Below are 15185 nucleotides of genomic sequence, written 5' to 3'. Positions count from 1 at the left end.
CTTTCTCTCTCACAGGGTTTTACTATTCCCACCTATGATTTATGTTCTGGAACAGTTTTCAAACAAAGCCTAGGAGAGTGGCTATGGGAAGCTACAAGCTTAAGTCATAGGAGTAAAATCTACTTTTGTGCCTTGAATTAAATCAAGAAGGGGAACTGTGCCATTGTAGAACACACAGTGGAGGGGAACACCACCAAATTTACAGCAATTAAGATAAACACATTTGTAACATAGAAGGCAAACAAGTAAAAGTTGTGCTCTTGGACTTGACACACTAGGAAGGAGAAGCCCAAAACCTTAGTTCCATTTATGCAGGGAGAGAAAACAAAGTTGAGATCCAGGAGCAGAAAGCCAATCTCAACTCCTAAGCACAGTAGATTCTAGTGATACACACTCCTTACAGAAATGGAGTAGAATTCTCTCTGCCTCACTTCTGCCAGGCAGCAAATACTAGCCACATTCTAGCTCACTTCCAGCCAAATCTTTGGGGCTGACAAACAAACAAACAGGATGCTTGCATGAGATATTACAAAAGCCTATTTAATTCCACAGACTTGAACATTCCACTCCAGAGTTGCCATTCTCTGAATTCCAGCAACAAGTTGATTTTCAAAAGAAAAATCACATTTCCTTGGTGCCTTCTGTGAAGATGTCCTTCTAAAAGTAGGAGGTCTTACCTCAGACAGCCTACTATGCAAGTTCCAGTGTCCCTAGATACTGGTGTACCAAGCAGCGCTCTCTTCCTTGTCAATGAACTATCTCACATTCGATGCATGCATCCCTTTTTCCTTCTAGCTGTGGCTTGAACCGTAACAAAATGAGCCACAGAGCTTGATGATGACACTTGCAGAAGTCCAAAGAGGCAGTTACATTCCTGGAACACACTGAACAGTCCTGGCCCCCTTCAAGTTTTGCAGTCCACAGCAGTTCACCAGTTGAAAGGACACAGAGCAGTGTGTGACTGCAGTCCTCACTCAGAGGGCCATATGTTTTTCTGGGGCTTGTTTGTGTGCTAAATAGAGAAAGAGGATACTGGACAGGGCACTGACTAGGAATATCACATCAAACCAGCGATGGTAAAAGTTGAACTGGAGCTCTCCCAGCACTTCGGTAATAATGATGCGATACTCCGGAGGCATACTCATGCGGATCAGCAGCACTGACGACACAAAGTACATCCCCTGTCAGTCACAGAAGAGAAAGGAAGTATTATTTACTTACAGTTTAAGAAGGACATTGAGACACTTGAACGTGCCCAGAGAACGGCAACGAGGCTGGGGAGAGGCCTTGAGCACAGCCCTGTGAGGAGAGGCTGAGGGAGCTGGGGTTGCTTAGCCTGGAGAAGAGGAGGCTCTCTACAACTACCTGAAGGGTGGTTGTAGCCGGGAGGGAGTTGGTCTATTCTCACAGGCAGCCAGCACCAGAATAAGAGGACACAGTCTCAAGCTGCACCAGGGGAAGTTTAGGCTTGAGGTGAAGAGAAAGTTCTTCACTTGAGAGAGTTGTTTGCCATTGGGACGTGCTTCCCAGAGAGGTGGTGGAGTCACCATCCCTGGAGGTGTTCAAGAGGGCACTGCACGTGGCACTTGGTGCCATGACGGGTCTGGGGTGATAGGTTGGACTTCATGATCTTTGAGGTGTCTTCCCACCTTTTTGATTCTGTGATTTCACAGCTGGTTGTGTGGCTAACATGGGTCAGCATACAAAGATTTTACTGTGTGTATACATGCACACATCCACGAGCACCCATGCCCACGGTCCTACATACTCACCATGATCTGTGCTAAGAGCAGAACGATGACGTTGGAGGATTTGCTGCTGGAAATGGCATAGAAAAACTAGAAAAAGAAAGGGGGAAAAACAGTCAGGTAAGCCTGATGTGCCTTAGGGACAGCATGCAAGGGACATACCGTTCAGTAGTTTTCCATGAAAAATAAAACCTAAAAGCATACTTTCTGGAGCTTGTGCTCCGCTTTCAGAAACCTGCAGTTTCAGTCTTAAATGTGAATCTCCCCAGGCCAGTGGTACCATGAGGTACAAGTCATATATAACAACATATACTGAATTTTAAGGTTAGGTACCAGAAGCAAGACAGTGAGTCACATGTCTCTTGAGTTAATAGATTAGAATTAGAATAGATTAGAATTAACCAGGTTGGAAAAGACCTTCGAGATGATCAAGTCCAACCCAACACCATCTGATCTGGCACCGAGGGCCTCATCCAGGCTCTTCCTAAACACCTCCAGGGATGGGGACTCCACCACCTCCCTGGGCAGCACATTCCAATGGCCAATCTCTCTTGCTGGGAAGAATTTCTTCCTAACATCCAGCCTGAACCTCCCCTGGCACAGCTTGAGACTGTGTCCTCTTCTTCTGGTGCTGGGTGCCTGGGAGAAGAGACCAACCCCCACCTGGCTACAGCCTCCCTGCAGGGAGTTGGAGAGAGCAAGAAGGTCTCCCCTGAGCCTCCTCTTCTCCAGGCTAAGCAACCTCAGCTCCCTCAGCCTCTCCTCCCAGGGCTGTGCTCCAGACCCCTCCCCAGCTTTGTTGCCCTTCTCTGGACACCTTCTAGCAACTCAACATCTTTCCTAAACTGAGGGGCCCAGAACTGGACACAGCACTGCCTTGCCAGTTCTACCAGTAGCTCAAAGAAAGCAATCTAAATTCCTTTAATCACATCTCATCAGCTTACTAGTATGTCCATGCTACAGCACCATTCTGAACCCTTGCTTACATGTAACACTGCACTCAACACCTACATCTCTTCCCAACATCAGTAACAACAGAGATCAAGTGGAGAAAAGATAACTGTGGAAGGTATTTTTCCTCCCTTCCTCTGTAAGTGCTTATAGTCAGGTATTTCAAATAAAAATGTATATTGAAGGTTCAGACAGTATCTGTCCCACCTAAAATTAAAGATTTGAGAACAGTTACCCTGCTCCAGAATCACATAAGAGTTCTGGCTCTTACCTTTGTAAGTGTGATTAACAATCCTCTGATAGAGGTAACAATGATTATTCCAACAAGAATAAAGGAAATGTGCTGAGACCAGAATTTCACCTGTATTAAAAAGAAAACCCCAGTTAAATCACAGAATCACAGAACTGGTTTGGATGGAAAAGACCTTTAAGATCATCAAGTCTGACCATTATCAAACTACCAAATCTGGTGCTAAGCCATGTCCCTTAGTACCATATCCTGCTTTTGTCTGTGGTAGGGGGAAAGAGGGCAAGGAAAGAGGCCTGCATTAGGAATAGTGTGGCCAGCAGGAGCAGGGAAGTCATTGTACCCCTGTACTCTGCATTGGTTAGGCCACACCTTGAGTCCTGTGTCCAGTTCTGGGCCCCTCAGTTTAGGAAGGACATTGAGACACTTGAACGTCTCCACAGAAGGGCAATGAGGCTGGGGAGAGGCCTTGAGCACAGCCCTGTGAGGAGAGGCTGAGGGAGCTGGGGTTGTTTAGCCTGGAAAAGAGGAGGCTCAGGGGAGACCTCATTGCCCTCTACAACTACTTGAAAGTTGGCTGTAGCCAGGAAGGGGTTGGTCTCTTCCCTCAAGCAACCACACCAGAAAAAGGGGACACAGTCTCAAGCTGCACCAGGGGAGGTTTAGACTCGAAGTGAGGAGGAAGTTCTTCACTGAGAGAGTTGTTCATCATTGGGATGTGCTGCCCAGGGAGGTGGTGGAGTCACCGTCCCTGGAGGTGTTCCAGAGGGGATTGAACATGGCACTTGGTGCCATGGTTTAGTCATGAGGTCTGTGGTGACAGGTTGGACTCGATGATCTTTGAGGTCTCTTCCAACCTTGGTGACACTGTGATACTGTGAAATCAATCAGCACAGCTACTGCAGAATTGGTTATTAAGTAGATTATAGATACTTTAGGTAATCCCCTGGATGGACAAGCTATCCTGGTATTTCAGTGAAGGTCCAGTTTGAACTGTCACATTGAAATTGCTGAGAAGCAAAATCTATAAAGCTAACCTCGCTTGCACCACATGAGCTGCCATGTCTTCAGGATCTTTGTTTTTCCTAATTGCACAGATAGCCATTGTAGGCAGGTTTGTATAACAGACGCCCTCTCAAATATATCAGCAATTGTTCAAACACATGAGAACAACAGATTTAGCTTACATCAATCACAAAGAACTCTGGTTTCACAGGGATACATTTCAAAAGAACACCTCTGTGCATGAAGAAACAGATTTACTCTGTAGTTTAAAAGTATTAAGCTATGCAAGTTGATTATTGTATTTCCATTTGCTTAAAACAAAGCAAATCACTACATCTCTGGCAAGACCACAATGCCATCCCAACAGAAAATCAGAGAGAAACCCAAATTGATAGTGTATTTTCCCTTCTTCCTCAACAGCTCAGAAGTCGAAGACATTCACAGTATCACAGTATAACTAAGGTTGGAAGAGACCTCAGGGATCATTGAGTCCAACCTGTCTCCACAGACCTCATGACTAGACCATGGCACCAAGTGCCACATCCAATCCCCTCCTGAACACCTCCAGGGATGGTGACTCCACCACCTCCCTGGGCAGCACATCCCAATGACGAACGACTCGCTCGGTGAAGAACTTTCTCCTCACCTCGAGTCTAAACCTCCTTTGGTGCAGCTTTGAGACGGTGTCCCCTTTTTCTGGTGCTGGTTGCCTGGGAGAAGAGACCAACCCCTTCCTGGCTACAACCACCTTTCAGGTAGTTGTAGAGGGCAATGAGGTCACCCCTGAGCCTCCCCTTCTCCAGGCTAAACAATCCCAGCTCCCTCAGCCTCTCCTCACAGGGCTGTGCTCAAGGCCTCTCCCCAGCCTTGTTGCTCTTCTCTGGACACGTTCAAGTGTCTCAATGTCCTTCTTAAACTGAGGGGCCCAGAACTGGACACAGGACTCAAGGTGCAGCCTAATCAATGCAGAGTACAGGGGCACAATGACCTCCCTGCTCCTGCTGGCCACACTATTCCTAATGCAGGCCAGGATGCCATTGGCCTTCTTGGCCACCTGGGCACACTGCTGGCTCATGTTCAGGCAGCTGTCAATCAGCACCCCCAGGTCCCTCTCCGTTTGGCAGCTCTCCAGCCACTCTGACCCCAGCCTGTAGCTCTGCCTGGGGTTGCCGTGGCCAAAGTGCAGCACCTGGCACTTGGACTTGTTAAATGCCATCCCATTGGACTCTGCCCATCTGTCCAGTCGGTCGAGGTCCCTCTGCAGAGCCTTTCCACCCTCTAACTGACCAACATCTGCTCCTAACTTGGTGTCATCTGCAAACTTGCTGATGACTGACTCAACCCCCTCATCCAGATCATCAACGAAGATGTTAAAGAGGCTGGGGCCCAGCACTGATCCCTGGGGCACACCACTGTTGCCTGGCTGCCAGCTGGCTGTGGCACCATTCACCACCACTCTCTGGGCTCAGCCTCCAGCCAGTTCCTAACCCAGCTCAGAGTGCTGCTGTCCAAGCCACGAGCTGACAGCTTAGACAGCAGCTTACTGTGGGGGACGGTGTCAAAGGCCTTGCTGAAGTCCAGGTTGACTACATCCACAGGCCTGCCCACGTCCACCAGACGGGTCACCTGATCATAGAAAGAGATCAGGTTGGAGAGGCAGGACCTGCCCTTCCTAAATCCATGGTGGCTGGACCATATGCTCACAAAGAGGGCTCCACCACTCCCTCCCTATCAACAGCATGATCTTATTTAGATAAGACAGGAATTGCTGCAAAGGCTGTAAGAATTAGTGTCTCACATCAAACTGGATTCCCAGATAATTTACAGTGATCTCAATTCCTCTTGTGACTGGATCAGTCTTCCCCACACGGTCAAATACGATGTTGATGGTTGCCTGCAAGAGAGAGATGGATTTGCATTCACACCAGGAAAAAAAGCATGCCTGACTGTTACACCTGTGACCCTTACTCTGTATCACACCAAGGAAGAGGACAGGGGGTGGCCAAGTTGTCTAAGAAGGTGGAATGGGCTGCCCGGGGAGGTGGTGGAGTCACCATCATTGGAGGTGTTCAGGAGGAGACTTGATGGGGTGCTTGGTGCCATGGGTTAGTTGATTAGGTGGGTTGGATTGGTAGATGGGGTTGGACACGATGACCTTGAGGGTCTCTTCCAACCTGGTTTATTCTATTCTATTGTATTCTATTTCTATTCTATTCTATTCTATTTCTATTCTATTCTATTTCTATTCTATTCTATTTCTATTCTATTTCTATTCCTATTCTATTCTATTTCTATTCTATTCTATTCCTATTCCTATTCCTATTCCTATTCCTATTCCTATTCCATTCTATTCCATTCTATTCTATTCTATTCTATTCTATTCTATTCTATTCCATTCCATTCCATTCCATTCCATTCCAATTCTATTCTATTCTAAAACACATTTAGGAATTGCTTGTCTAATGCTCTACACAGAAAGATCAATCCAGAGCTTTATTTCCATGAAAGGTCAGTTTCTTTCAGGATTTTAAGGCACCTGGAGCATTACCCGATGAACTGCACACATAGCCTAATCTATGCAGGGTGTGACATTCACATGTGTACACCTAAAATGCATTGAAACACTTACATACCATGAAGATTTTCCAGACACAATAAATGGAGAAAAAATAACCCAAAACATTGAAGTATTTTCCCTGGAAAGTTTTGGAGTACTCTATCCTCTCCTGGAGACACAAAAGCAGGGAGGGGGAACAGAACATACAAAAATAAGGTATCACTTCCACCACCACCCACAGCACAGAATGTTCACGGAGCACTAACAGTAGCAAACCCAAACTTATCCTTCTACACCTCTTAATTAAAATGTTTCCTAACTCAGAAGTTAACATTCAAAAGCTTCTGAATGGCTTTAGAGACATGGGGCACACTCCAGTATGCATCTGAACTGGGAGGAAACCAGATCACAAATTAAAGATCTCCTCCTTCCGTGGCATTAAAACATTTCACCTTTTACCTGTTGAACATTTCTTCAATTTCTTGCAAGATAAAATCTCTCTCAAATTACCCTGGCCTCTCAACACCCACCTGGGCTGGTTACTTTGCTATGTACCTTTGTTGCATGCAAGTCAGCAGTTTCCAGAAAAAGCTGCCGACTCAGCTCTTCTAGGGCATCCACTTCTTGCTGGATAAGGGACAGATCTGGCAAGCCAGCACAGTCAAGGCTAGAATGTCACCCATTCATAACTAAAGCAAAACCATTCCCCACCCAATTGCCACATCTAATGGTTTGACCACTTTTCTGATCCAGGTTAATTATTTTTTTATCCAATTGTAATACTCCTTGGCTGAGGGAGCTGGGGTTGCTTAGCCTGGAGAAGAGGAGGCTCAGGGGAGACCTTCTTGCTGTCTACAACCCCCTGAAGGGAGATTGTAGCCAGGTGGGGGTTGGTCTCTTCTCCCAGGCAACCAGCACCAAAAGAGGACAGAGTCTCAAGCTGCACCAGGGGATGTTTTTTCCTCTCCTTTCCCACTAGCTATTAAATTCAGTATTTGGCTGTTTGACAAGACTCTTCATAATAATCACTCATCACTTGGAGCCAGTTACTAGGCTGGGTGTTAGGAAGAAGTTCTTCCCAGAAAGAGAGATTGGCCATTGGAATGTGCTGCCCAGGGAGGTGGTGGAGTCACCGTCCCTGGAGGTGTTGAAGAGGAGACTGGATTAGGCACTTGGTGCTATAGTTTAGTTGATTAGATGGTGTTGGATGATAGGTTGGAGTTGATGATCTCAAAGGTCTTTTCCAACCTGGTCTCGTCTCGTCTCGTCTCGTCTCTTCTCTCTTCTCTTCTCTTCTCTCTTCTCTTCTCTCTTCTCTTCTCTTCTCTCTTCTCTTCTGATGCACCCAAAGAAATCTCAATTGCACACTACTCCATTTTAAGAAGGTAGGCAGTACACAGTGTTTAGGCAGTCATGCAGGAAGCTCTTTATTCCACTGCCTGGAGAACACATCACAGAATAGAACCACAGCTCTTGAAGGCTGCTGGTCCACTTTGATCAGTGTCCCTTGTCATGGGAATGCATCTCACAGTACGTCACTCTCACACCATCCTCATAAATAAAACTGCTGAGTAACTGGCTCCAAGTGATGAGTGATTATTATGAAGAGTCTTGTCAAACAGCCAAGTACTGAATTTAACAGCTAGTGGGAAAGGAGAGGAAGAAACACCCTCAGCCTTAAATATGCAGAAGTGCACACTCCAGGTAGTCTGGCAGAAATTGCTGGTAAGGAACTGCAAGTCAGAGAATTACAGATCCCAACAGATGCCAACAGATGCCTCTTACAAATGGGCAGAATTACTTCTGTTCACCTTTTCCTATCCACCTTTGGTCACACTGCTATAGCACCTATATATCATGAAAACAATTTATCTGGTCAACAGGTTGCTTCCTGCCCTTCTTTTTCTCATGGCTTTCCAACATAGTCTGGAAATCAACTACAGGCTAGGTAAATTGTTTCAGCACTTCAGCCAACTCCATTGTTTTGCTCAAGTTCATAGAACCATATCATAGAACCACAGAATCAATAAGGTTGGAAAAGACCTCAGAGATCATTAAGTCCAACCTATCACTCAACACCTCATGAGTAACTAAACCATGCTTTCAACTGCCATGTCCAGTCCTGAGGGTTCACTTGGTTCTCCATCCTGGAAGACCATATTTCAAGTTACAAGGAAAACAAAGCATGCAGGTCAATCATATGAGCACTGGATCCATCAGAACAGAAAGCTGCCTCCCACATCAGTGATGTGATAGGGTAGACATCTGCAATGTGACACCATAAGTGTGCACATCTGTCCTGCAATCTGCTGTACATCTCAACCATGGTGAAGCAACTGCAGATTTCAAAGGGAAAGGAGCAGCATGCTGTGTCACAGTGAAAATATGTGTCCTAGTTCTGGGCAGAAGGTCAGACAGTAGAGTGCTACAGAACAAACTTCCCAGGAAACAGAAAGTTGTTTGCTCAGACTGTTGAAGCATATTGAATCACAAATGCTTTGTAGCTGGCCCAACTAACGCTCTTCCTTTCAAAACAAGAAAGCTGGAGCCATCTCCTGAGGTAGGTGCCAGCATGCAGATGAAGGATACTTTCACTGCCTGAAACAGATGTTGTAACACTTTTTATCATTCCCCAGAAGCCAGTGGGTTTGTTATGCACTTCTCCTCTCTGGAACATTGTCCTGTGAGCCACTGCTATCCTGAAAGAACAGAAAACACAAGTCCTCAGCAATAAAGTATTTTCATTTTAAAAATCTCAACAAACCAAAGCAACCACCCAAGCAAAAAACCCCCACAAAACCTCACTGCCTTAGAAGATGATGTTAAACTGAACTCATTTCAAACAGATGCCCTCTTCCTTTTTTTTTTGTTCCCTGAGTGATAGCAATAGGACTAAGGGGAATGGAATGAAGCTGGAGGTGGGGAGATTCAGGCTGGAGGGGAGGAGGAAGTTCTTCCCCATGAGAGTGGTGAAGCCCTGGAATGGGTTGTCCAGGGAGGTGGTTGAGGCCCTGTCCCTGGAGGTGTTTAAGCCCAGGTTGGATGAGGCTCTGGCCAGCCTGATCTAGTGGGGGGGGGGCCCTGCCCATGGCAGGGGGGTTGGAACTAGATGATCCTTGTGGTCCCTTCCAACCCTGACTGATTCTATGATTCTATAAGTACCTCTCTTGCTTCGTAACATTATCTTGATTAGCTCTGGAGTAGAGCCCAGATCTAATCAACCAAGATTCAGTGAGACACTTCCCACGACTTCCATTCAGGATTCTGCCTGAACCCTTATAGGTATTTAAACTAAATTTAAAAGCAAAATTCAGATTGCCTTCTCAGTCATTTAATTAGCTGCTTTCTTTTCCCTAAACACATGACAGTGCTATATGAAGTTCAGGAATGAGAGGATGCCTCGTGGTCCTCTCTCCCCTTTGAATACTTGTCACTGCACATCCACCTTCTCCCCACAACTGTGAATGCTGGATGGTTTGCAGCAGCACTCTCTGATATGCTGTCACTTGCTACTGGGCTGCATGACAAGCTGTTATGAAGCACAAACACATAAATCCATTACTGGAGTGAATGACTGGACGCTTCAGGCAATGTGAACATGATTCCTAAACCTCATTCCAACACTACAGCAGCAGCTGCATATTGTCCCTCACGCTCCCATGTGCACCACAGCCTAATTCCCATGAGCAGTGCTGGCTTCTGGCCTCGCTCCCTCACATGTCTGCCCATTGAAATTTGTGGGCAAGATATACACTCCTAAACTGAAAACTATTCATAGCATTGTCAAGGCAAACCACAGCTCCACAGCGTTCAGGCCCTTTCTTGTAGTTGCAGCCAGTAGTATTGCTACCCTTCACATCCAGCAAAAGCCCCTGGGGGCACCTCACACAACACACATGAAAGCACATACGGCCACAGGCTGCAAGTAACACATCCCAGACCAACTCAATTCATCATTGACAGTCTCCAAACCCAAGAACTGCACTTTTAATCCTTGCTTTCTTCCCAGCACTCGACTCCGAGGGTCCATCCCAAACGATCCACAGCCTTGTAGCAGAAGTGCAGCTGTGTCAAGATGAAGTGCAAGGCTTTAGGTCTACAAAGGTGAATCTTTTCTTTTGAGAGGTGAATGGGATCTCTGTACTCACACAGTAGTCAGGAGTTCTGGAGACCTCATAGAAAGAATTCACAGGCAAAAACCACACACTTTGTCTGTGTGGATACATGCTACATCTCTATCAGATAGGCTGATTTCATTCTAACACGAAGCAAAATGAAGTAATGGCATCACAGAATCTGGGCACTTCAACCCTGAGGCCTAGTTACATCATACCTGCAAGGAGGAGAATAAAGAACCTGCCAACTCTAGAGGCGAGTTTGCCTAAGGCTTTACTTGATTACACCCAGGAAAGAAAGAACAATTATTCCTGTGCAAAAGGCAGAAAGAAAACCAACTTCCAACAACGGCCTCCTACTGACAAAGGAGCTAGTACGAGGAAGTGTCACTGTAAGAAGCAATGTCAGGCTCAGCAAAGAACACAAAAAGTGCTTTATGTGATATAACCCCTGCCAGCACTGATCACATCAGAGTCATCAGCAGTCCTGCAAGATAGACAGCAAGTAAGTGACAATTTATGGACCTATGGGATTTACCCTACACTGTAAAATACTGCTACTCCCACTTACTGTGCCAAATCATTTGGATTGCATTTGGGCTGATACAAATCTGACTTCCAAAGCTCTGCTTTATATGAGCAAATATGCTAATTATGCAACCCACTGGTTCCTGTCAAAGCCAAAAGGGAACAAAATCCACAGAACTTGAGTGTCTGCTGCTGTTTCTTACACACTTTTGAGACCACCTAGTTTTGGGTGGGATTTTGACAGTTGATTTTTTAAATGGAAACATAAATACATGCACTTCAGTATAATTCCCAAGCAATTAGCACACTTTACATGGCTCCTCATAGTAGATAGAAAGTTGCTGCTACATTCAGATTTCCTGATTGCCAGATTTCCCCCAGGGATCAGTGCTGGGCCCCATCCTCTTTAATATCTTCATTGATGATCTGGATGAGGGGATTGAGTCAGTCATCAGCAAGCTTGCAGATGACACCAAGTTAGGAGCAGATGTTGGTCAGTTAGAGGGTGGAAAGGCTCTGCAGAGGGACCTCGACCAACTGGACAGATGGGCAGAGTCCAACAGGATGGCATTCAACAAGTCCAAGTGCCAGGGGCTGCACTTTGGCCACAGCAACCCCATGCAGAGCTACAGGCTGGGGTCAGAGTGGCTGAGAGCTGCCAAACAGAGAGTGACCTGGGGGTGCTGATCGACAGCTGCCTAAACATGAGCCAGCAATGTGCCCAGGTGGCCAAGAGGGCCAATGGCATCCTGGCCTGCATTAGGAATAGTGTGGCCAGCAGGAGCAGGGAGGTCATTGTGCCCTTGTACTCTGCATTGGTTAGGCCACACCTTGAGTCCTGTGTCCAGTTCTGGGCCCCTCAGTTTAAGAAGGACATTGAGACCCTTGAAGGTGTCCAGAGAAGGGCAACAAGGCTGGGGAGAGGCCTTGAGCACAGCCCTGTGAGGAGAGGCTGAGGGAGCTGGGGTTGTTTAGCCTGGAGAAGAGGAGGCTCAGGGGTGACCTCATTGCCCTCTACAACTACCTGAAAGGTGGTTGCAGCCAGGTGGGGGTTGGTCTCTTCTCCCAGGCAACCAGCACCAGAACAAGGGGACACAGTCTCAAGCTGTGCCAGGGGAGGTTTAGACTCGAAGTGAGGAGAAAGTTCTTCACCGAGTGAGTCGTTCGTCATTGGAATGTGCTGCCCAGGGAGGTGGTGGAGTCACCGTCCCTGGAGGTGTTCAAGAGGGGATTGGATGTGGCACTTGATGCCATGGTCTAGTCATGAGGTCTGTGGTGACAGGTTGGACTCGATGATCCTTGGGGTCTCTTCCAACCTTAGTGATACTGTGATACTGAGCATATGAAGGCAAGAAAGTGCTAGTCAGTTAACAAGTCCCAGACATCGTTTCTAACTTCTGCCTCACATTACTCTCACTGGACCAGAGGTCCAAAAAGGCTGTACAAAAGAGCACAGAGTCAGAGGCAGCACTACACAGCATCTTTTAACTTCAAAGCCATCAAAGCTCCTAAGTCAGTTAAACCAATCAAACCTGAGTAATTAAATTCTCTCACTACTTACCATCCCAGAGATGACTCCAAATACTGAGTTAACACTTGTTCACCACTTAACATTTTCCAAAGGGAAAAAGAAAGTTATGCTTCAACTACACTTTCCATATGCTAATAGTGACCATCAGATACACATGCTGGTGACTAATTCAGCAGGGTTTAACTACCTAAAAGCTCACATCAGGCATTAAAAGGTTCCCTTAAAGCATTAATGCACCAAAAGCAAAGTCTGGGGGAACTGTTTTGAGAACTCAGTGTCAGACAGTCAAACCTCTGAAGTGACTATGGTAATTGCATTTATTCTGCACAACTAGTAAGGCATATCATTTGCAATTTGGAACAGCAGACAAAAATCTTTTCAGTGTAAATGAAATCACATTGCTTCCAAGAGTAGCTTTTTCACTTGAGGTGCAGGGAAGAAGATAAGCCAGCAAAAGCAGAGTTCTGCAGGCTTGTGCACTACACTACATTAGCAATAATTCAAGAAGGTCAGGGAACTCCTTGAAAGAGTCCAGCACAGAGTCACAAAAATGATTAAGGGAGTGGAACACCTTCCTCATGAGGAGAAACTGGCGGACCTGGGGCTCTTTAGCTTGGAGGAGACTGAAGGGTGATCTCATTAATGTTTATAAATACATTAAGAGTGAGTGCCAGGGTGGAACTGGGCTCTTCTCAGTGATGTCCAATGAAAGGACAAGGGGCAATGGGTGGAAGTTGAGGCACAGGAAGTTCCATGGAAACATGAGGGAAAACTGGAACAGGCTGCCCAGTGAGGTTGTGGAGTCTCCCACTCTGGAGATACTCAAACCCCACCTGGATGCGTTCCTGTTTGATCTGGTATAGGTGATCCTGCTACTCAGGGAGGTTGGACTAGATGATCTTTCGAGGCCCCTTCCAGCCCCTAATGTTCTGTGATTCTGTATTTTACAATTCTGCAAAACCTAAGTAATGTAAACCTTGCCATTTGCAAGAAGTGCCATTAGCTGTGCCCACACCAGCTCACTAGCCTGCTTCAGCTTTGACCACGAAACGCCAGATGCACACAGTGGGAGAGCACTCAATATGTATGAACCAGTTTCTGTACCAAAACCACCAGTAAGAGCAGTGGTGGCATAAGGGTCACTGGCTCATCATTGATATTACACACTAGTGTAATATCAATGCCATCAGAAAGCTACAGCTTGCCTTGGAATTCTAATCTGTGCCACTACAGTAGGAAAGGCAACTGTTCAGGGCATGACTAGGAGAAAAACAAAGCTGAGTATCAGGGCAGAATGAAACACAGCTCAACCCAACTCAGTCACTTGTTTCACTGGAACACAGAGCCCTGACAGGACTAATAATTTTTGGTAATTTCAAGAACCACCTTACACCACACTAACTCAAAATCCTTGTGGTGGGTTGAAAGGCCAATCCTTCCTTCCTTCCCTCCCACCACAGGCAGGAAAAATGAGACTCAGACAAACGGACTGCAGAAGCGGTGGAAAGTTGAAATGGAGAAGCAGTGAATGTTTTACAGAGAACCACAAGCACAGTGACAAAAGGAGATCCCAAAGCATACCCAGAAGCATCCCAACACTTCCCTCTCCCCACCTGAAGGTACACCCAAAACCCCCAGGGCTCTTTCTCCCCTCCCCTTCACTGTTAGGCTAATCTCAGCTGGCCAAATCTGAGATTGCCCTTCCCCCTTCTCCTCCAGGCCTGGCCTGGCCAGGACCCAAGAGGCCTCGAGATGACTCCCCATCCATTACCAGATAGGGAGCATCTCCATAGGAGCGGTGAGGGAAGAAAGAGGAAGTGTAGAACTTTGCATGTAGATTTGTAGGGAGCAGGATATAATGGGATGAAATACACAGCTTCCTGTGTCCACCCACTGGGTTGGACCCTCAGGACACTGGGGGTGTGTCTTATGCAGCAGCAGCATGGGGGGACCCATCCCAAACTGCTACAATCCTTTAAATACATCATGTTGTGCTACTGCAGCCTTCTCACCTTTTTTTCTTGCTAACAATCATGTCCATGGTCTGAAGGAGTCTTCGCTCCAAAGCCAGGATATCTGCGTCTGTGACATTCCTGCAAAGACAAAGACACTCAGTGAGGCCTCCCATCCCATCACAGAGGAAACATACAGGTATACATGAAACAAAGAAGAGAGAAGCCTGTGAAAGGAGAACATGCTTCAACAATGGAAATGGTCCTAGCATGCAGACATGGCAAGATTTAAACAGAACAGAACAGAACAGAATAGAATAGAATAGAATAGAATTGAATAGAATGAAATAGAATAGAATAGAACAGAATAGAACAGAACAGAATAGAATAGAATAGAATTAACCAAGTTGGAAAAGACCTTTGAGATCATCAAGTCCAACCTATTACCCAACACCATCTAAGCAACTAAGCCATGGCACCAAGTGCCTCATCCAGACTCTTCCTAAACACCTCCAGGGATGGTGACTCCACCACCTCCCTGGGCAGCACAT

The 15185-nt window shown here is 46.3% G+C and overlaps 1 protein-coding gene across 1 annotated transcript in view; it reads right to left on the bottom strand.

The window, feature by feature from the left end:
• Positions 1–296: 296 nt before the first annotated feature.
• GPR89B (G protein-coupled receptor 89B) overlaps positions 297–15185 on the bottom strand; it is a 29224-nt gene continuing 14335 nt past the window's right edge. Inside the window, exons 7-14 of the mRNA XM_054166003.1 lie at positions 14695–14775; positions 9098–9207; positions 7064–7152; positions 6585–6677; positions 5750–5845; positions 2971–3060; positions 1773–1838; positions 297–1181 (exon numbers count right to left, since the gene is read on the bottom strand). Of these exons, the coding sequence (XP_054021978.1) occupies positions 975–1181; positions 1773–1838; positions 2971–3060; positions 5750–5845; positions 6585–6677; positions 7064–7152; positions 9098–9207; positions 14695–14775 (832 nt within the window). The 3' untranslated portion in view covers positions 297–974. The remainder of the gene's footprint in view (positions 1182–1772; positions 1839–2970; positions 3061–5749; positions 5846–6584; positions 6678–7063; positions 7153–9097; positions 9208–14694; positions 14776–15185) is intronic.

This window comes from Dryobates pubescens, chromosome 12, assembly GCF_014839835.1.
Source record: "Dryobates pubescens isolate bDryPub1 chromosome 12, bDryPub1.pri, whole genome shotgun sequence".
NCBI lineage: Eukaryota > Metazoa > Chordata > Aves > Piciformes > Picidae > Dryobates > Dryobates pubescens.
This window is presented reverse-complemented; position numbering and strand designations above follow the sequence as displayed.